General features: G+C 32.3%; 1 protein-coding gene across 4 annotated transcripts in view; it reads left to right on the plus strand.

Annotated features, from left to right (window-relative positions):
- CSMD1 (CUB and Sushi multiple domains 1) overlaps positions 1 to 23,401 on the plus strand; it is a 1,051,796-nt gene that overhangs the window by 871,467 nt on the left and 156,928 nt on the right. For all 4 annotated transcript variants that reach the window (XM_021551131.2, XM_031504428.2, XM_021551132.2 and 1 more), the window contains 8 exons: positions 317 to 519; positions 7,710 to 7,901; positions 10,364 to 10,502; positions 12,461 to 12,648; positions 14,447 to 14,641; positions 16,971 to 17,087; positions 18,535 to 18,648; positions 20,460 to 20,555. In XM_021551131.2, coding sequence (XP_021406806.2) covers positions 317 to 519; positions 7,710 to 7,901; positions 10,364 to 10,502; positions 12,461 to 12,648; positions 14,447 to 14,641; positions 16,971 to 17,087; positions 18,535 to 18,648; positions 20,460 to 20,555 — 1,244 coding nt within the window. The remainder of the gene's footprint in view (positions 1 to 316; positions 520 to 7,709; positions 7,902 to 10,363; positions 10,503 to 12,460; positions 12,649 to 14,446; positions 14,642 to 16,970; positions 17,088 to 18,534; positions 18,649 to 20,459; positions 20,556 to 23,401) is intronic.

The following is a 23,401-nucleotide window of genomic DNA, read 5'->3' on the forward strand; positions in this document are numbered from 1 at the left end:
AAAAAAAAAGACCAAATATTTGATGAAATAATAGTTTTTATACTTGAAAATATTTAACATAAAAATAAGATAATTTATAGACTTATAAGTCTTGAGAACTTATGCCCTGTTATGACATTTTCTGTCATTCAGACATTTATAAAACAGAACTGCATGACTCTTACATCAGCTTGTTCAACAAGAAAAAAAAAAAAAAACTCTGCTGGATTGCCAGGTCTTCAGTCCTAAACAGGCATCTTAAAACTACAGTTTGGGAATGATTGCATGTAATTGTGTTTAACAAGTAATGCACAGTACTTTTACTTTTTCTTTGCAGTCTGCATTTTATTGTTTTTGATACTGAGGTTGCTCATGACATCTTGAAGGTATGGGATGGGCCTGTTGAGAGCAGCATACTTCTCAAAGAGTGGAGTGGCTCAGCTCTTCCAGAGGATATTCACAGCACTTTCAACTCCTTAACATTACAATTTGACAGTGATTTCTTCATCAGCAAATCAGGCTTCTCCATTCAGTTTTCAAGTATGTAAATACTTTTCTTCTCCCCAGTATAATAATTTCATATTTATATACATTATTCCTATAATTATAAACTCTTTCTCAACTCTTTTGCAACTTCCTCAGTCCTTAGAAGAAAATAGATTATATTATTTTAATTATGTTATGTGGTTATGCAAATGGCTACAACTAGGGAGAATTTTTGGATTTAGTTTGAATGTTTTAGGTTTTTTATTCCTTGTTTTCCACAGCAACCACATACTTAGCCTTATCTAATTAGCATTATTTAACAAGTCAAAATAGGTCTATACACAGAGAACTTTTCTTCTCCACCAGTAATCTGAAATATTCCCACCAGTGTTGCCTAACAATGTATTATTAATGTTTATTGTTCATGTTGGTTGGATTTTTTTTTGTTCTCAAAATATTGGCTGCATGATGCATGATTTTTATGACCTAAACATTCTAAACAAGATAAAGAATACAAGACACATTACCATATTGAAAAAAAACACTTACAATTTTCTATTAAATGAATCAAATTGATCTTTAGGTATAAAGTGAAAGCTTCTCTGTGTATAGAGAAGTTATGATCAATATTGTACAAGAGATCAATATTTTAAAACTAGGTATGTGGAATTTTTCTATGTTATTTTGACCTAAGGACATGGGGTAGGACACAGGAAAATGTATATTTGTCTTTAATTCAGTCGTTGCACACTTATATGTCTAGATATAATGTATGTATTTCTCATCAACACATAGGAAAATTATGAATTAATGTGTGTGCATAGAAGTATTCACACACATTAATTCATATCATCCATAGATGATGTCATTCAGAAGTAAGGGGTTCTAATAAGCTTTCAGTAATTATTATATACATGAAGATGTAAACTTGGGGTTTTCCTAGTCTCTAAGTCTCTAATGCATTTTACATTTACCTATTTACTTAATTTCCTGTATTTTATTGAATGCTCTGCCTCATCAGCCTAAAAAAAAACTAGTTAAATTTTGTAAAATGAATTAAAGACAAAGAGCAGAATAAATGTTTCTAAGGTTTCTCACCAGTGTGCTATATAATATGCTGCTTTTCATTGTTTTTTTGAAAAAACAAGGTAAGTTTTGCATTTTTGGAAATAAGTGGGGTTTTTTGCCTTGTCAGAATTAGTAAATACATTTAAGGTTATATTATAAGAAAACAACTTTATGCCCCGATTTTGAAAGAACAGAAATGTTTAAGCAGTTTGGTTTATCAACCATTCCTTGAATTTCAGTGGTGCTAACAAGTAGAAGACAACTTAAAGCTATATGATAGAATAACATGTCTTAGTATAATATCTGATATATGCACTGAGTGATTGTGTTGACAGTTGCAGAATATGTTTTACTGGAATTAATTTGAGTTAGTGATGAAGAACTGATAGCTCAAGTATAGGGAAAATAGTTTAATTCACTGCTTGACAAGTGGAATGTGTTACTAATTTTTTAACTGTAAGGAGTAAAAAATAAGATTTAAGGGATATGTTAAAGTAAATGTTTAGTTATTTAGTCTAAAAATCAGTCTAGTGTATTTAGTCTTCTTGAGGCAATGAGAAGACTGCTGTGTCCTTGACCTGTAAAGGATTTAAAGTAATTAATCTATTGCTAAGTGGGATTTAGTATTCATCATGTGTTCAAACTGTCAGACAGTTTATAGTAAAGCTGCACAGACTATTGACATTGCAGTACTCTAGTAGCTTGTAACTCTAAATAAAAGATTTCTGAATTGCTGAAACTTTTTTCTTTTTGGCAATTGCAGAAGATGTAGACATTTTGTTACAAGTTCTATGAAGGTAATTGGTGAAGTTTTTTGTCTTTGTGTCATGTGAATGATTTTCAAGTATGGCATCTGTTAATGAATATTTCATTTAACTCTTAGTTATAATTGAATAAGTAAATTTCAGGTTCAGCTTCTGTACTGGGTTATGCAATTGGAATAAGTGTCTGCATCTATGAACAGCCCTTTATGGGATCATATAAAGGATATACATTTCACAATATCAGGCCAAATGAGCAACTTAAAGAGAAAACATTAAAGTGCTAATTTTCATCTGGGGAATTTGTTTCACTGTGCTGTGAATGTGCTAATTACTCTCTATACTTTGTACTCTAGAATGTCATAATTGTGTCTGACTGAAAAAAGGTGTGCTGTGAAAGGGTAATGTAAGGTAGATTAGAAAATATCACCTATAAATTACTTACTGCTGATTTTAAATGTAATTAGAGGTATTTTAATGAAAAAATATAATTGGCTGAATCTTGCAAAATGTTTTAATGTTAAAGTGCCCTGTCTTGCCCACTCAGCTCAGCATGTAGAACATGAGGACGTGAACTGACAAGAGTGATTATGTTAATTGTAATCAGTCAAATGTTTTTCATTAAAACTTAATTACCATTTAGTTGTGCATAAAAGGACAAAAAAATGAAGTTCAGTGAGCAAAACTGACCTTTACTCTGGGGGTTAAGTGCATTTAAGTTATATATTACAAGTCAGGGATGTCCATCAATGCTTTCTGGCAAAAGGGTATAGACAGATTTGGGTTTTGGCTTCTTTATTACAAAATACTGGCAGCAAAAACTTCTTTTTCTGCTATCCATTAAAAAGTGCTATCTAACCTATCTTAATTCTGTCCTACATATCTAAGGGAAATGAGATAAATTTCCATCTGATGTTGCCTTTTTCTTCTTATCAGCTACAGTCTAGATACACTAATAGTAATTTTCAAACTTTTGAATATTTAAAGACAGATGAAATAAATCTTATCTGTCTTTTCAAAGATGTCTAGTTTCCTTTGAGATGCCATAAAGTATCCTGGCTAGTCTCCATCTGCCACTGCAGAAGGTTACACAACCATAAGTCCCCTCTCCTATCTTCCAGTCCTGTGCTGATACCCTGGATATGATAAGGCATCCGAAATGAGTCTAGTCAACTATGTTGAAGCAGATCAATCTTGCCCTGAATGTTTAATCTCCATCTACTCTAGACTTCTAAATACTAATGTGTGTATTGCTTTTATTAACCTGAAGTTTGTATTTCTATCTGTATCATTTTTACTTGACATCTAGCAAAAACAATAGAAGTGGCAGATGACAGGGTCAGCACTGGCAGTTTCTAGTCATATTGTCTTTCTTGCAGGCTCTGACAGCTTTAGTTTAAAAATACCTTATATTAGTTCTACCCTTACAGTCCATCCCTTTTCTCCTTCACTCTGCTGTTGTAACTTAAGAGAACTGTATCCTTTTCGTCAACTAAATGATTAATTTATAGTTTCTTAGGTGGTTTTACAGATTTTGGTCATCAAGGCAAATAATACATAAAAGGATTTTATTCACACTCTTCTTAAAATTAAAATAAAATAATAAAAATTGGAGATATTTGGCTTTTCTAGAGTTATACCGATCTGTGTAAATTTTCTATGCCTATCTCTGGTTCTGCAGTATTGTAAATTTCTCTTAGTTATGGTATTATGTAAGCATACACTTTAATTAAAAATGTGTCTATCTCTGCTTTCATAGAAGCAAAGATGTGAGGTTTTTTGTTAGTATAAAACAACTGTCAAGGTATTAATTACATAGAAAAACAATTTTTCTCAATTTATTGTAATGTTTCTGTCTTATTAAAAGAACTTTGGACATTCACACTATTAAAAGCAAAAATACAACACCAGGGCATTTGTATAGTTGGTTTAGTCCACTTTTGATTTTTCTGTTGTTTGCTTACTTTTTCAATATTTTAAAATTTAGCTCTTGAATTATATGCAGAGATAAGCAATTATGACTAAAGATGCCTAAGTCTTTAACTTAACAACACAAATCACCAATTATGATAACACAAGTAAGCAACTTACACCAATTGTAATTACAACAATTATTTGTAATTACTCTGTTAGATGTTGACATATCTGTTGACAACTTACTTCCTCCTGTAAAAACTTAACTATCAGCTATTTGGTTGTTCCTAATGACACTGGGCTTAATATGACAAATCTGCTTAAGCAATGATTTCTTCTTTTGTCTAGCTTTGCAATTCCATTTGACCATTTGTTTTTCTGCAGCAACTTTTACAGTAACTGTGTCACCTATCTTGAACTGAGTACTGTTGTCTTGAAAATTGTTCCTTTACTGTTGAAATATCTTTTAATCACTTGCCTAATGGCCTAAGTTGCCACACTTAAATAGTATAAATATTTCCATGACAGAATCTTCATTGCTAAAGTTCACCATGCACTTGTTCCAGACTGATTCATAAATAAATTTTTGGGGAAAGGGGGCTAGAACAAAAATATATTTTTAAAGAAATTTACAATGAATAAGGCAGAATCATGTATCTGCCTTACTCACTAAATAGAGTTCAATAAAACTGAAATCCATTAAGACATCCCCTGTTAAAACAAAAATAAAAGGACACAAGAATTCAAACCTTTTCAAGGCTGTAACCTAATAGTTTCACAGTTCAATGTCTTTTGCTGTCTGATAAATGTTGCGTTTCATGTTCGCAATAACATGGTGATGGAAACATGGTAATGAAACTGTCATTGCACTCCTATCCATCATCTAATCCATGCATGGCCTGAGGAAGGCATCCTCAGCCTCATGGAGCATAGCAGTTCTTCATTTGGTTCCTGTGGAACAAAGCAAAAATGAATCTTGTAGGTTCGTTTGGTGGTTTACTCTAAACTTATAAGCTTTTTTATTCCAGACTTTAATAAAGAGGCTGTATTGGCATTTGGGTTTCTTTTTTCTTTACATTTTTGGACAATATATGACATTTAAATATGCTGTTGATGCTAATTTGCACAGTACTTAGTTTGTACATTTTCATATGTTATGTGAGTTTGTTTCTGGAGAACAAACACTATTCTTTTTTTCACAGTGTTAGTCTGAAATTACTGCAAATCCATGAACTTCTCAGCTTTGATAAACAAAATTCCTTTTCAAGTTTCTTATTATGTAAACATAATGCACTAAACTGGGGATGACTGTACAATTTAAAAGCCTGGAAAAGACTTTATTGTTTTTAAACTATGTGGACCAGAAATAAAATTGTGTCTGTAGCACAACACTACAGCAAATGGCTTACATGATTATTCCTACAAATATAGTGAAAATTATAGGGATGCAAGTAATGTTTTTATTTCCTTGAGGTACAAGAGAATACCAACTAAAAATTATGTAAATTTTTTTTTTTAAAAAAAGAGTGAAAGATAAACTAGGCAAAAATCTAACATTTTACTTGCAGGTCTATAGACTTGCAAAGACAGTGTCATATTCTCAAAAGCAGTCTCCTATTAATTTTCAGTTCCATTTTAAATAAAATTTGAAATATAATTTGAGGACCAAATGCAAAATGAAATCTAAAATGGGATTGTGAAAGATTCTTAAATTAGAATCAGGGAGGCTTAACACAGTGGTTCTCTACATATGGAGGTCTGAAAACTCCTTGGCAATCTGTCATTTTCCCAGCGGTCTGTTCTTCTGGAACCTACCTCTTAGTTCCATCTTTAATGCACAGAGAAGCTTGTTCTGCTCTGAGCAGATGAAACATTAGGAGATGGGAAATCTGTACAGAGAATTACTCTGTAACCCTCTGAGTATCATCTAGGCTTAAGGCTTAGAGCACATATGCAAGAGCTGAGAAACAGCAATTACTTATTTTCCAGCTTACTGACATTCACATCTTGTCTCCTGGCTATCCCATTTTAGGAACCTAATTTTTCTCAGTCATTTTTTAAAAGTCTAAGTATGTAATTTAATTTGATTTTGCATCCTTGAACCTAAAAAGTAGTTACTGCTTTTTTTGCCTTACAGTGTGTATGTTTTACTTGTTAAATGTTATAAAAGAAGAGCAGTGACAGAAAGCTGGTGATTTTAAATTTTATTTATAAATGCATATGACCTCTATACCCTTCAGATATTTGCAAAATACTAACTGAAGAAATATCATACTTGTAATTTTCATGCAATTACAGAATCTCTTGGGATTCATGAGAAGTAAAACAACTTGGAAAGGAGGCAAGTCAAAAAGCTGACAGTCTGTCGAAATGTTCACTTTACTAATGACATGTCCGTGGTTAAATGTTTGGTGCTCTATTTAATTAGGATCAAGTGTATTTGGCACAATACAAAGTTTGCTGGTTTCAAATACATAAAATAACTTCTGAGGCTGCGAGACCAAAAGTGTAACGAATAATTATGTATTTAATAAATATATGTGATAATTTTTAAAATTTAGAACTTTATATATGAGAAAAGGAGACTAAAAATGTGGTGAAATTAATATTAGAAGGCATTAGTCCTTTCTAGATTATGGATACCTGACACAGTGTTGTTTTCTGAGATATTATATAGCATAAATTTTTAAGAAGAAAATTAATCTATTTAAAGATATGTTAAAAAATTACAGCAATTAATGACAGAGATTGGCTTATGCTCATTTATTTGGAAGAATTGCAAGTCTTTAACAGATATGCACTAGAGCACTCCATTGTTCAGAGCTGCTGTTGTCTGTAAAATCAGGAAAACTTCTCTGAGGTGATGACCATGCTTTCATTCCCTTGTGGCCAAACATACTTTTAGTAAACTGCATTACTATGGAGTGTCACATAAGTTGTCAGAGTGGTGCCTGGGGAGTCTTTACACAGTACTCATTAGTAGTGACAGCTATTTCTTTAATTCCTAGTGGAAAAAATTCTACCACAATTAAAAACCTACCATGTCTTTTAGTTCATTTACATATAGGGATTATCCAAAGTATTAGATCTATTGTTTTGAAATGGAAACAACAAAAAACTACGAATAATAAAATGTCAAACAAAATTTGTATGTTTCTAAGTGTTTCTAGGATATGATGGTTACCTTATTGTGCAAATGGCATCAAATTTGTTTTGATAACCAGAATATTAAAAAAGGAGTTACTAGTTCTTTTGATGTGTTAACTGGACAAAATCAGTCCATATTTTATATTAAAGATACTGGCAGGAAGTCAGCCTAATCATGATGTATCTCAGTGAGTAGATTTTTGTAAAAGTAAATAAACAAAATGCCTTCCTGCATTAACTGAAGAGTAAATAATACTGCCTCTGATTGGAATGCCAACGTGAGCCTGTTGTGCATTTAATTATGCAGGGTAAGTATCTAAGCCTTATAACTTTTCTTTCATCATTCCCTTGCAGCTTCCATTGCATCAACTTGTAATGATCCTGGGACACCACAGAATGGCACTAGATATGGAGACAGCAGGGAACCTGGAGACACCACCACCTTCCAGTGTGACCCTGGCTATCAGCTGCAAGGGCAGGCTAAAATTACCTGTGTGCAACTGAATAACAGATTCTTTTGGCAGCCTGATCCCCCTACATGCATAGGTATTGAGATGAGATGTTAGTCTCTATTTAGCATTAATACAGATCGGATTTCTTGTTCAATTACTGGGCATATGGTGCTCATGGTGGAGTGATGATCTCTGCAGAACTCAATTATTTTGTACTTACAGACAGTTGTCAGTCTTGTTCTCTTGATTAACAGTATTTTTTGGGTATGATATTCTTACTTTATTCTTAAAACTTCATAAAAGTTTAAAAATCACTAAGTCTAGTAGAAATAAGTAAATAGAAGGGGTGATTTGGATAAAAAACATTGCATTGAAATAGTTTCATTAAAATGTTATATATAATAGTTTGGTTATATAAACTGTGATCCATTATTTATTCTGAAAATATTTTTATGCATATAATATATATTTCTGAGTTATCTTACAGATTAAATGCACATTCTGTGCAATACCTGGGAAGATTGATACTTATGGGAAAAAATAAATGCAGCGGAGGGGATCCAAGTGACAAAGCTGTTGAAAGAAATTAGATATGTTTCCATATATTAGATATATTTCCATATATTTCCACCCAGAAGAAGGTGGATCTATAGTGCTTGATTGTGTAAAGGTTTCTCTGAGGTTCTTATCAGTAGACAATAATTACAGTATTGCTGAACTGTATTTTTAAGGTCATTAATGTAGGTTTTCTAGGAGTAATTAACATCTGCAAATTTATCTGGTAGGCATAGTATTTTTTTTAAATCCTTGATATTTTGTTGCCTAATGATTTATAATTAAATGAAGACTTAATTTAGCAATCCTAAATTCCAGACAAAATATCACTGGAATAAACATAATGCTTTCTACAAGGCATTTTGGACAGGAACTTTCCAAAATAGCATATCCTTAAACAACTTCAGTCCCTCTGTTTCTCTGAAGTAAAAATACTGTGAAGGGTTCAAGGATAGTTTCTCTGACTCCATGTCATGTAACAGAAAAAAAAAATGATTTGCATTCTATCTTCTGGATACCTTGTGCAATATAGAAAGCAGTATGAAAATGCTTACTAAATATATTGAGATCATTCACTAAGTAAATAGCTAAAGAAAAATTAAAATAGTATATATGGTACCTAAATCTAGAAGATTTATATTTTTACTTTAGATACCAATTATAATCACTCCATGTTTCTTTACAATCTAGTATAAAACCCCAACAAAACAAATCTAAAATAAAAAAGGAAATTAGACAGAAAGAAAGAGATAATCCCTTCGGGCAAAAAAAATATATACATAATTACTATTTTTGTTCCATATACCCAAAGTGACTTTGAAAGAGAAACAGATTAAAGTAATGTTTAGTGTAGACATGACAATGCTAGAAACCTTAAGAGTTCTGTAAAGCCATTATATGTCATTTTAAAATTTTCATAAAGTCCTTATTTAGTATACTGATTTATAAATGGAATCGCTTGAGAAGAAATGCCTTTAAAATGTTTAGTGTAGATTCCAAATCCTTAGTACCAACTGTTTTGCACTATAAGTGTGTTTATCTTAGTTTAATTGGCTTGGTAATGTAGATGCAGCCTTGTCATGACTACTTTCTGTTAGACATACTTTTCTTAGACTTTGTAGATGTGATTATAAGAATAGGATTCCTTATCTGTTTAAAAGTTCAAGTCATGGTAACAAAATTAATATATTTGATTTTTGATTTGGCTAATATCTTTTACTAAAACCAAAAGTTTTAGTAAAACTTCACTTTACTAAGTGAAACAATTTGGTTTCTGCAACATCTTTGGTCAATAGAAACTGCAACCTGAGTCCTACTATTGACCTTTCCCAGTTTTTATACTTTCAGTAGATAAGAAATTTTCAGCATGATAGAGACAGGATTAATGCCAAAAATATACAGAACTTCATATTTAACTTAATATTTTTATTCCTTTAGAAAAATTTCTTCCTTTACCGTTTTTGAATATGAACAGAGATCACTTTTTTAGGAGGAAAACAAAATTTTTTTGCTAACAGGAAGTGGGAAAGTTCTGTGTTTTAACAAAATATTATTAATTTTGGTAAATGTAGAAGTAATAGAGAAGAGGAAGCTTAGAGGTGACCTTATTGCTCTCTACAACTTCCTGACGGGAGGTTGCAGACAGGTGGTTGTCGTTCTCTTCCACCCGGCAGCAATTGACAGAACAAGAGGACACAGTCTCAAGGTTGGATATTAGGAAAAAATTTTTACCAAAAGAATAATAAAGTACTGGAATTGTCTTCCCAGGGAGGTGGTAGAATCACCATGTCTGGATGTGTTTAAAAAAAGACTGGACATGGCACTTGGTGCTATAGTCTAGTTGAGGTGTTAGGGCATAGGTTGGACTTGATCTTAGAGGTCTCTTCCAACCTCATTATTCTGTGATTCTCTGATTCTGTAATTTTCTTCTGCTTAAAAGCTAATATGTGCTTGTGAATTTAACATGTGACTATGTTCCTATTTCTTTTTACACTGTGACAGCTGCATGCGGAGGGAACCTGACAGGCCCAGCAGGAGTTATTTTATCACCTAACTATCCACAGCCTTATCCGCCTGGGAAAGAATGTGACTGGAGAATAAAAGTAAACCCTGACTTTGTCATTGCCTTGATATTCAAAAGGTACCATTTCTCTAATAATGCCTTTGTTTTAAAGGATTTTAAATGTCCCACCTAAAAATGGCAATATTTGTAATTTCTTAAAGCTTCTAATTAAATTCTCTGTCTATATCCTGGAGTGGATATCTAATATGTGCTATATTATGGATTCCAAATAATGTAAAAGAAAAAATATATAGCTGTATGGTACATTTGCTATCCAGTGTGTTTCTGAAGAACAAAACCTTCTGTGAACTCTCAAATGAAAATCCTTTTAAGACCATATTAATTTCTAGAAGTGCTTGATTTAGTTGAGACTGAAAGTGTAGTGGAAATTCTATCTGTAAATCAGTTCTTTCAGGTTTTTTAGAAATACAGCCTAAATATACTTTGCTTAAAGTGCATAGATCATAAAAAATATTGTTCTACTTAGTCAAGCGATAAAAGACACTGAGATAATACTGTGACATAATTTTAATTATTTCCTCTGTGTTCCATAGTCAACCTATATGTGCTGCATAGATTTTTACGAGTCGAAGTGCAAGGATATAGTCATATTCATGCATTCTGTTTGTCATTTCTAATTGAATCAGTTCTATATAATCATCTTGTTTGCTGTATCTGTGTATGCAAATGCAATTTTTTTTCCATTTTTGATACTGTGTTTTAAGTGTGATTTTAAAGCTGAGAGAGGTAACATTGCTGTTGACTTCAATGGAATGTTGATCAGTTGTGATTCTTTAAGGAAGAAATCATGGCATGTTGAAAATTTTGCTGTATAATATTTGTACCCTTTCTGTGACAAAAAAAAAGCAACATAACACCTACAACGAAACAACACCAAACTAAAATAAAATATGGGTTCTTTAATTAAAGACAGCAGTTAATTTTCTAAAAACTATTGATAGACACAAAATTAAAGAATAGAATCCTAATGTACTTGAAATTACATAATAAAAAAGAAATTAATTCTGTTATTCTGGTATTTTATGAAATAGCATTAATAGATGAGAATAGTTCTCCACTAATTACAGTCTTGAAGATGTCACATGATAGGTGTAGTAAGCAGCATATTTCTTTGGATTGCCTAAAAAATCTACTCAAATGCTCCATTTCAAATAAGATGAAAGAAACTTACTCAAAAAATCACTCAGCATTCAGATTTGTTTATGAGTATTATTGTAGGGAGTACAATATGAGAAATATAATGGAATTTTCTGTTTATGCTATACTTGCAATAAATTTTCTAAATGGTTGCAGTCCAGTAACATGCACAGTTTTCAGAAGCTGAAGTTAGGCCTGGAGTTCCCTGGTTCTTCTTTCATGCCCTTGTAAATTGCAGTAACATTGGCCACCTTCCAGAGAGCAGGGACCTCTCGTGAACTCACTTCAAGGTCCTCTGAAAGACATTCCATTCATACTATCTTCATAATTACTTTCTAAAATATATGAATGTCATCAAATATAGCATAACAGAGATGGTTTAGTGAGAATGAATATTAATTCACATTATTTGTCATGTTTGATATCATCTGGGTAAGAACAAAGACAAATTCCAAGATAATGGTCTATCCATGAAAGCATCTCGTTTCTAAAATTATAAACATGTTTGTAATGGGTGGATTGAGTGTCATCCAGTTTAGCCAACTAAAAGCTGGACTTTAAATTCAAGTTTTTCTGGATCATTCCTTTGGTCCTCTGGTCAGAGGCAGCCTTTCTGAATCATGATTTTGTGATCTTGAGAAAGGTGTTACATATAGGTGGGAGGATATTCATACTGGCTTTTGGAAAGCTTAATGTGTTCATATCAATGATAAAAAGAATTCCACTGTGAATGTTTTACTGTGAATCATGTTTAAAAAGACATTTATTTCTGGAGAAGAGAATGTGTTAGGCAGAAAATTGGCAACTACAGTCACAGTAATGTTTAACTCATTAAAAAAAAACCCGAAGACTTAATTAATTTTTCCCTTTATTTTCAGTTTCAATATGGAACCCAGTTATGATTTCCTACATATTTATGAAGGAGAAGATTCCAACAGTCCTCTAATTGGCAGTTTTCAAGGCTCACAGGCTCCTGAAAGAATAGAGAGCAGTGGTAACAGTCTGTTTCTGGCTTTTCGCAGTGATGCTTCTGTTGGAATGTCAGGATTTGCCATTGACTATAAAGGTACTGTTCTCATCGTAGTCTAAATAAAAGGGAGAAAATGTTACAGACTCAAATCTGTTTCCTTCTGCATATACTCATAACTGAACTGCCAAATACCTTTACGCATCAATGTAAGTTTTAAAAGCTATTTTCTGTTAATGTGTGAAGGAACAGAAATCCTATTTCATGAAATCTCTTTCACATCACTTATGCACATTTTCATCTTCCAGAAAAAAAAAAGTAGGTAGAGGATGCACATCAAAAGTCATATTTGGAAAAAAGTGAAATTGTCTTACCCAGGAAGAACACCTGACTACTTCCTCTTTCTTGTCAATACATACCAATACATTTTCTTTCCCCATTGTTTTCAATCTACAAATGCATTTTTGAATTAATATTGCTGGATAGTATTTGCATTTTTCTTTTGCAGAAGGTGCTTCTTACTAGATAGAGACTGAGTTGTGCTGACTGTTTATTAAAGCCAGACAATTACTGAAGATGCTGGCTTCTTTTCCAGTCACAGATGTTGTCTGTCCCTTAATTATAATCTTTGCTGACTTTTATCTAGCTGTTTTTCATCAGCAGAAGTGCTTCCTCAGCTTTTTATTCTTGGCAATTTAAGCAAACCACATTAATATACATGTTAAAAATGAAGAACAAAAATATCTAAGAAATACAGAAATAATATAGCTATAAAAGAAAAAGGAGTGAAAAAGAACTATGAAATTATTGTCATCCAGTATCATGCATTATTCTCCATATGCACGATGTTCTTCTTGAAGTAATTGTCATATTACCATAAATGAAATCTTATATTATTTGTCCCCATCTAAACAAAATATCAAAAAAATGGAAAACAGTTTGTTCCAGGAAGTCTGCAAGGCCTGAAAGGAAAGAAAATGAGATGTTGATCAGAAGGAGATAAAGAGATAAAGATGGTGATTGAAAATATACATACACATTTTCACTGTGTCTATGTTCTCAGCATAGTGAATTCCTCTATGCAACTTAGAGTTAAATGAAATTATAATGAAATAAAAATAAAAGACACAAGATGAGAATACTGTATTTAAAAAAGTTATTGTACTCAATGGACAGTATATTTTTGCCAAATAATTTAATATTTTTCTGATGTATATTATTCAGTACTTTGTATAAAATGTCTAAAATTACAGAACACTTTTGAGTTGAAAGAGACTTAAAGATTTAGTTCCAACCCCCCTGCTATGGTAGGGACATGTATCTCTAGACTGAGTTGCTCAAAGGCCCATCCAACCTGACCTTGAACACTTCCAAGGAAGTGACATCCAAAACTTCTCTGGGCAACCTGTTCCAGTGCCTCATTACTCTCGTAGTAACGGATTGCTTCCTTATATTTAATCTAAACTTACTTTCTTCCAGTTTGATGCCACTCTCCCTTGTCCTATTGCTAGATGCCCTTGTTGTTGACTACCTCAGCCTTTTCCATGTCCTGGGTAACCAGGCCCCCATTTCTTTCTGGAGAGGACTCACATTTTCCCTAGTCTTCCTTCTGTCACAAATATACATATAGAAGTAGTGAATTTTAGAACTGGTCATTCTTTTTCTAAATACAAATACAAAACTTTATTGGTGTCATTCAGCTTCAGCTTCATTATAATTTCCTCTTCCAGATAATCAATCTTAAGCAAACATCCAAAATACATGATTCAACAAGAATAATATATTAAAAGGTTTTTCAATAATTTAAACTGACTGAAAAAAACCCACTGGTGATAATTTGTTTTGCCTTTTTTTTAATTGAAAGTGTAAATAGATGTACTGTCATTCATTTTAACAGAAAAGCCACGGGAAGCTTGTTTTGATCCTGGAAACATCATGAATGGTACAAGAATTGGAACAGACTTTAAGCTTGGTTCAACTATTACTTACCAGTGTGATTCTGGATATAAGATTATTGAACCTTCAACTATAACATGTGTAATTGGTGCAGATGGAAAGCCAGCTTGGAACAGAGCATTACCATCTTGTAATGGTAAGTACTGTTTTCTTACCATTTTCCTTGTCCACCCAGGGAATTAAATTCCTCATGCTCTGGGGATATTTCCACTATTTCTACACATACATATTGTGCAAAAAAATTAAAAAAAAAAAAAAAAGAGGTAAAAAAATGAGAATTGAGATGAATATTGGACTATAGCTTAGTCAATAATATATTAAGTATTTTAAATTGTCTTTAAACTCTGGAATCAACACATGTACATATAATAATTACATTGTAATATGTAAGATTCTTTAGACACCCAGTATTATTTAGAATAGCTATCACTACTGTCTCAATGCTGCATTAATTGTCACTTTGGAATAAGAATTATAGTTACTGAGGCAGAAAATAAGAGTGACATCTCAGAACTGTGGCTAACTTGTTCCTTGTTTCAGTGTTTCTGTTGTGTATATATGTATATATATATATGTGTATGGAACAATTTTGACAAATCAAAAAAAAGTCATATATATTAGTGCATAAAGTCCATAAAGTACTAATTTATTTATGTTGAAAAATAATCTCCTTCAAAATTTTAGATTTTTAATTATTGAAAAATACAATTTTTAAGGAAATATTTCTATAACTCCATAACTTCAGAGTTTGTTTTAAATTAGGTGTGATACACTTTCATTGTTATGAAATGGTCATGAATTGAGAATTTCATGTGGTAATCAGACTTAGTAGCATAGTTTCTGATATCCTCAAAGCAAGAAGAGAAGGAAATAATGAAGATTTTAAATTCATGCCATGAACCAATTCCTTGTGATATTTGAGTTTCACCTCAGCCCCATAATCCTATTCTGCCTACTGATAGATCAAACTTCTCATCTTCTATCATTACATTGGATTTTTGAATAATTCATATAAGCAGATAAGAGAAGACATGGATTTGTAGTATTAATTGCTGCCTTTTTGTATAAGGAAGTCAATCTTGTGCAGACATTTCAAGCATGATTTTAAAGACCTGTCAGGGAGCAGAAAGAACAGGTCTGCTCAACAAGGGCTAAGAGCCAAGGATATCCAAAGCACAGGCTCGCTCGCCAGGCGGAGCCCCACAGCACATGAGCCAGGTCTGCAAGCAGGAGCTGGTAAAAGGTACTTCCATCGCCCCGCAGCAGAGCTGTCCACCTGGGCCATAGGTCCTCCTCTGGGTCTGTTTCCAGGATGCTGTTAGGTTGTACTCTGCTACATGCAAGATGCCCACAGCAGGGTTATATTGATTTAGTTTGTTTCTTATAGTGGAATGATATCTTCATTGCTTAAAAACAAATTAATCTGACTGTGCTATTTTTAATAAGCATATTCATCCATTTATTTATTTATAAAATAGTTTAATTACTGGTTTCTTGGGTAAGATAACCTACAACAATCTGTTATTCTGGTGAAAAAGATTGTTTTTATGAAATAATTTCTCACAATAGAAAGAGCACTGAATTGCATGTAACTGAATTAATACAAGACTAAAATGAAGATTTTAATGGGAAGCCAGGATTTTCCAAAATGTGACAAGAGTGACAGCAATACTTTGTTTTCAGTGTATAGAAATCTATTTACTCAATATCCAGCACAAGGAGATATTTGAACTTAAAAATAGCCCCTCCATCTGTCCCTTAATATGCCACATTTATAGCCTATGTATGCATGCACTGTTCATTGTTTTTCTCATGATACAGACAGAGCTACTAATATAAATCTTGACTTGGGGATTTGAGCTCAAATATTCTTAAATATGTCTTCTAACTTCTGTAGCTCTAGAATGTTTCTCTTACCTTTCTGTTGCTTTTTTTTTATCAGGTATATGAAGCCAAATATTTTTTTATATGTGTAATAATCTATATGCAATTTTCATAATCAACTAGTAAGATATGAAAAGAAAGCAATTCAAGCCTACTTTCACAAAGCAGAATTTTTGGCATTCTGTAGGGTAGTGTCAGCATATCTGTGTATTCCTCTGTGCCATTTTTAATGCAGTACCATATATTTTATTGACCTGTTTTTAACCTGGATAGATATACACAGATATTTAAATTAAACCAGAACCTAAAGCCTGTGTTTACAGTATCTTTCAATTAAATAACTTATATTTCCAGTCCCATGTGAACTTGTAGTCAAGTAAAACTTTCATGAATTCTAATTTTCAAGAAATTATAATAAAATTATCTCCCAAGAAAGAATTACTAGATATTTCAGAACAGGTAAGCCAAACAAAAGCAAAACCAATAAAGTGTAATTTGGTGATCTTTAGATTTTTTTTTTTAATGTAACTAATATAGACATCTCTAATCAATATAGCATATTTCTCTGTATTTGTTCCCAGCACCATGTGGAGGGCAGTATGCTGGATCAGAGGGAGTGGTTTTATCACCAAATTATCCTCATAATTACACTGCTGGACAAACTTGTCATTATTCAATAACTGTCCCTAAAGAATTTGGTAAGAATTTCTTTTATTGATTTATCAATCATTATAATTGCCCTACTGTTTAAATGTCCTTTATGTAGAATAATGACTTTAGGTTTACATTGGATTGCAAATTATTTATAAAACTAAATATATTCCTGACATGGAAAATGATTATAGAATTTTAACCTTTTACTTCTCCCTAGAGTAACCAACTGACTTCAGATAAGACATCTATGTTTGCTATCTAAGCATATCCTGAATACCTTCATTGTTTACATTATTCATCATCATAGGATAATCATTCATTCATGCTTCCTTCAAAGTAAAATCAGGTGTCAGGAAACAAGCTCCTATATTCCTCTTACGTTCTAACTTCCTGTCTTTCATGTTATGACAAGGGTAAGATGAGTGGAATCACATTTGTTTAAGATGCACACTAAAAGCAATTCTGCAGGAAAGTACCAAAAATGCTTGTGAAAAATCACAAAACTGATTATTTCAATGTGTTTAAATACTTGGACAGAATCTCTAAAACTCAAGCAATTGTATGTCAGGTGTCGTTTCCTGTAAAGCAGTTTTTTCCTAAGTCTAGACAAATAGCAGTAAAATTCATTTTACTAGTTATTTACTAAGAGGCTTAATTCACAGCAGCTTAATGCATTTAGTACTTTCTGTGTACAATGAAACCTGTAAGGACTCAGCAGTAAACAAAATATAGATGGCTAGAATGACAAAATAATATTTTTATTGGCTTGGTTTTACTTCATGTGTCTATTGCTAGATGAGATTTGAATTTGGGGAACTATTTGATATTTAGTGAGATGTAATATTAAATTAGTTATTAATATACTTTAAATTATGTACCGATGAAGTGCAAATTAAGTGTAGCAATATGTCAAAGCTGGTAGCACACTGGTATTTTTTAATATTTGATCAGTTTTTATATCCTTCTGATAGAATAAGTACCAATACAAATTTAAGAATTTCACAAATCAGTAAGTTTAAAAAAATTTCCTTAGACTAAAGCCAGGTAAGCAACTAATCCTATGTGGTAATGGAGATCCTTAATAGTTGCTATATTTGGCAATGTGATTTTGGTAGAAACCTTTCTGTTTAGATATTCCATTTTCTTATTCTCATAGGTACCTAAGCAATAAGACTTGTTTGACTGGAGGTCACAGTTTTGGTGAAAGCATAATTTAATAAATTTGGATTTAATTAAAAATAAAGAAAAATGAAAACAAAAACAATTCTTGCACATAAGTTTAATGCAGCTGTTTTATCATTGTGTAAGTTGAAATATTGTATAAGTTGAAAAGTTTATGTGGGAATTCATTAATAAATAAGGCAAACAGAAATACCTCCTTAAATTCAATTTTGAAAACTAAGTTCTTTTATCTCCTCTCTTTTTTTTTTTTTTTTTCCCCTCTCTATGCTTTTCTTTTTTCTTTCTTTTTTTTTATTTTTTTTAATGTAGTTGTGTTTGGACAATTTGCCTATTTTCAGACAGCTTTGAATGATGTGGCAGAATTATTTGATGGAGAAAACTCTCAGGCTAGACTTCTTAGTTCTCTGTCTGGATCCCACTCAGGTAATTAATAATGAAGTATACATTTCTTACATAGTGCAGCATGGGAAAAAAATAATCAGTAGAATGTTATGAATTTACTTTGGCAATAAAATTATTTGAACGGGATGTTAAGGGAAGTGGAATACTCTTCTAAATCTTTGAATCAAGACATTATTCAGGAACAAATGATTAGGCAAGAATTGATCCTGGTGTGGGTGTAGAAAAAGCTGAAGTTTCTATGTAAGAGGGCAGACTGGATGATATAACTGTCTTCTCTGCCCTTAAACCTTTTGAAATACACATCTACATATTCTGAATGGCTAATTTACACAAATTACTTGTATTTACAAAGTGCATTTATCTGTATGCAAACATACACTTAGATTAAAAGCAGGCCAGCTGTTGCATGCAGGTAACTATAGCAAAACGGCGACCCTGTGAAATCATAATTAAGCTTATATGGATTTCAAGATGATCAAATTTCCAGTATGTGCATATATAATGAATGTGTTCATCTTCAGTGATATGTAAGTATATTTTTTATATTTCTGCAGCTATTAATGTGTTTTGGAGAGTTTATATGTGAGTTTAGTATTTTTGCAGTGCAGGGCTATTCATGGCTTCTTGGTTTTTACTTTGAATAATTGGAGAAATACTTAATAGGAAAAGAATGTAATATATCTATTTCATTTATAGTAAATATATTATTACATGAAAAACTCAATTCTTAATTTTCCTCTGGCAAATCCAGCTATTTGTGTCACAATGTGAGTTCACAAAAATTCTAAGATTTGTTTAATTACAGAAAAAAGTTCAGCAACAAAACAAAATTAAATTTTTAAATTTGAGACAGCTGATCCCAACATCAAATTTTACTGCATCAAACTGTCATTTACATGTTGGAACTAATGTCTGTTTTCACAGCAGACATTTAAAAATACTTGAAGGGTATTTAAATTTCTGATTTTTATTTATTACTTGTGACACATCTGGCTTTCATTAATTCAGGGTAGGATTCTCCTACATGGAATATCTAGTTGCAATAATATAAAATTAATCAAAATGAAAGAATTAGATACCTAGTTATAGATGATATTTTAGATCATCATTCATTTCTGAAGAATTTCATCAAATATGGCTTTATACAGTCCAGGGAGAAAAAAAACATAGTCATATATAATGGAATTGTTATAGAAGTACTGCAATTTTGTTTATAGTATTTTATTATTGAACTTTCATCATGACTCCTGACAAATATGCCAGGAAATGAGATAAAGGATATTAAAGATTTTTATTAATCCTCAAATCAGAAATAAAATTTGCAATGCCATAAGAAAGTTAATAATGTAATATAGTTCATGTGTGGCCATATATTTATTGAAGCCACTACATAAACCAAGTCATGAGTTTGCTCTTTCTGTTTCAGTCTTGAAATGGTACACATTCCATGAAAATTCCTGTGGGATTTTTCAAATACTTTTATTTGTTTAATGTGTTTTGCAAGGCAAAGTAAACCTCTCGGTCACAGAAAAGAGTTAACTGAAAGGTCTAATAATTTTGACCCTAAGCAGAAGTAGGGTTCTTCTGTCAAATAGTTTATTAGAGCTCTAGTTCCAGCTGCTGTAGTAAATTCCAGAAGGTTTCTCTTGTTGAATCATAAAGTCTTTTTATTCTGACAATGAAAAATTTAATTTTGTACAATGTTATTGTGTTTTCTTTAACAATAGAGGAAAACATGAAACTGTATGTTTCAATAGCATATTTGATTACGTATTGAAGAGCTATAAGTGTTGTTTCTGCTTTGTATATTTATTTTCTGTTTCCATTTGTAGGAGAGACATTGCCTTTGGCTACATCTAATCAAATTCTTCTGCGATTCAGTGCTAAGAGTGGGGCATCAGCCAGGGGGTTTCACTTTGTTTACCAAGGTAAACATGTCTACTTTTGGTGGAAGACACTAGTGCCAGTTTCATGAATTGTATTATTTTTAATTCTGCATAAGCCTTAATGTATTGCTCTAAATATGAGTGTAGTCTTAACCATTTTCCAGCGATCAGGGACTTCTGATGGCAGACTGCTTTGTAACAGCAGTTGTCTGTGTTTATCCTGCCTGGCCCCACAGACTGGGGTATGTCCAGTCTTTCTCAGTAGTCAGAAATCTGTTGCTCCCATACTGCTGAGTGGCCTCAAGGGGTTTAGGAGTGTGCTTAATTGTATTAGTCTGTCTCAGTATTCCCAGTTGATTTCTCAAGGGTTTTTGTCAAGGCTGCTAAGGATTCTGTCTCGAAGAGCTCGGAGAGAAAATTGCTGCAGCAGAGACCATCAGGACATTTCAGTATTGAAACATGAGTGGGAGACTTGCTGGTCTGTTTCTGACCCTGCTGAACTTGAGGAGACATTTTGTTCATGTCTGCACACTGCAGCTGAAATGCAAGAATGTCACGGCATGGCCACGTCTGTTAGCATTCTGCTGGGCAGCTGAGTACACTTAGCTGATCCATGAGTCTTGAATGCAGTCTGGTGACACCAGGAGCATTGCTTACAGATTCATTGCCTGTACAGGCAGCAAAGGCAGTCCCAAAGGGACTGACTTCTGGGCAGCTCACTAGATGTATTGCATACATACACTGTAAGCTTAATGAGACAGTCATTGCACATCTTTACTAAAGTAAAGCATAAAAGTAGTTTGGGATAGTTTTGTGGGTTTGTTTGTTTGTTTGTTGGTTTGTTGTTTTTTTTTTTTTTTTAAGATTGGAGTTCTTATATCCTAATTTGACACAAAAAATAAATGGAAAGAACTGTCTCACCTCAAGAATATTTCCACAGTTATAAGAAGCTTGTTAGGACTAATTTTTAAGCCTTCTGACTCCTGTATTAATAGAAAGATATTACCATGACTTCACATCAAATGTATTTTACATATACTTGCATTAAAACTTATCATCATAAATTAACTGTAAAAGAGGAGGAATATAAACTTCAGGAATTAGAAGAGAGCTTTCAGCATTTAAGTTTTTATCCATTTGCATGTGAATTACATATTTGTCTTACTCATTGTTAACACTCTGAAGTGTTACTTTTTGCTGCTTTTGAAGAATTCATAGTGATTCTATTAGCTGTATATGTACACATGTAGATTCTATTGAACAGGAAGTCTCCAGGTGAGCACAATGCATAGCAATTCAGACATTTATGCTTTTCCTAACTGTAAGAAATAAATTTTAACAAATGAGAGCACAAAATGAGTCAGAAAATCATTTTATCTGTCTCAGGAAAATCACGAAGCTATTTAAATGCCATGGGATTTTAATATATTTCAAAATATATCTTAAGAGCTTTACTAAATACAGTTATATATGTATAAATATATTGGTTAATGAGTTAGTGGTATTTAATAAGCTTTATCTTTTTAAGATTCTTTTTTCTCTTCTTATAAAGCATGTGATCATACTTCAATGACCACCTGCTTGCTAACCTTTTAAATACTTTAGAAATTACATCCACTCTCACACTGAACACAGTAATCTGGTCTGCAAAGTCAATCATTTTATTTATTGCCCTCTATTTCAGGTTGACTTTCTTCCTGTTCACTTTTCCACTGGGCTGATTTCAATTTTGTTTCACAGTGGTATGAAACATTTACTGAAAAATGGAGGATAATTACTATAGAAAATGGAATGTCTCTCTGATACAGCTTGAGAAGTCTAGTTTGACAACACAATAGGCAAAAACTAAAAGGAAGGCTCGAGGGAGAAAAAGTTACTGCTTGCCTTATTTCACATTCTGGTTTGAGTAACTGACGGATAGGGGCTTTAGCTTCAGATACAGTTTTAATGGCTTTTGTGATGCCACTTTCTGAAAAAAATCTTTTTATCTGGATATGCCATCTATGAATTCTTTTCTCAGATGACCCTATTTCCTTATAATTAATGTAAAAGGTAAAGAGTGTAATATGAGACTAAATGAATATTGAGTCTTCCAACATGTTGATATGTGCTAAGAACAATCACATATAAGAAGGCTGGGATTTTTTTTTTTTTTCAGGCTTTTTTATGTTTGTCTTCCTGCCATGGCATCACCTAAGAAATAAAAGCTTATATTTTTATAACTCAGGCTACAGCAGCACAGAATTCCTTCATTAAAAAGTAATTATCTTTCTACCATCCAGAAATTTATGGTGTTTTAATATTCGTCTTTTTTTACTTGTTATAAAATACAAACAATCCATTAACAAGTTTATTAGTCAATTGATATTTTAAAGAGGATTATTAAGAAAGTTAGTATACTAGGATGAAGAAGACAAAGGAAAATAAGAGCAAAAGAAGATTGTGGCTTTAAAAATCAAGTTGATCTAATTTGTGACAAGAATAAAATGCACAGCCTCACTTTGTCTGCTAAATGTAATTAGAGAGCAGAACTAAGAATTTTAGTATTACTTTTTTTATGTGCTACCATGACACATTATGTCCTGCTTTAAAACAGAAATCCTGGAGAGGTGATTGATGCCCTGAGCCTGTCAGTGTTTAAGAGGGATTTGAAAAATGCCCTTAATAACATGTTTTAACTTGGTCAGTCCTGAAATGGAAAGGCAGCTGGATGATTGTTGTAGGTCTCTTCCAACTGAAATAATCTTGGAGGCATTTCAGCTAAGCTGTCAGTTGTGTCACCTTTTAAAGAAACAGACCTATTTTCCTAACTTTTTATAGATGTTAGAAACTATACTACATTTTTCCATGAACTATTTAAATCTCATTTTAAGCAGTGTGGAACTACC

Source organism: Lonchura striata, chromosome 3 (assembly GCF_046129695.1).
Source record: "Lonchura striata isolate bLonStr1 chromosome 3, bLonStr1.mat, whole genome shotgun sequence".
NCBI classification, from domain to species: Eukaryota; Metazoa; Chordata; class Aves; order Passeriformes; family Estrildidae; genus Lonchura; species Lonchura striata.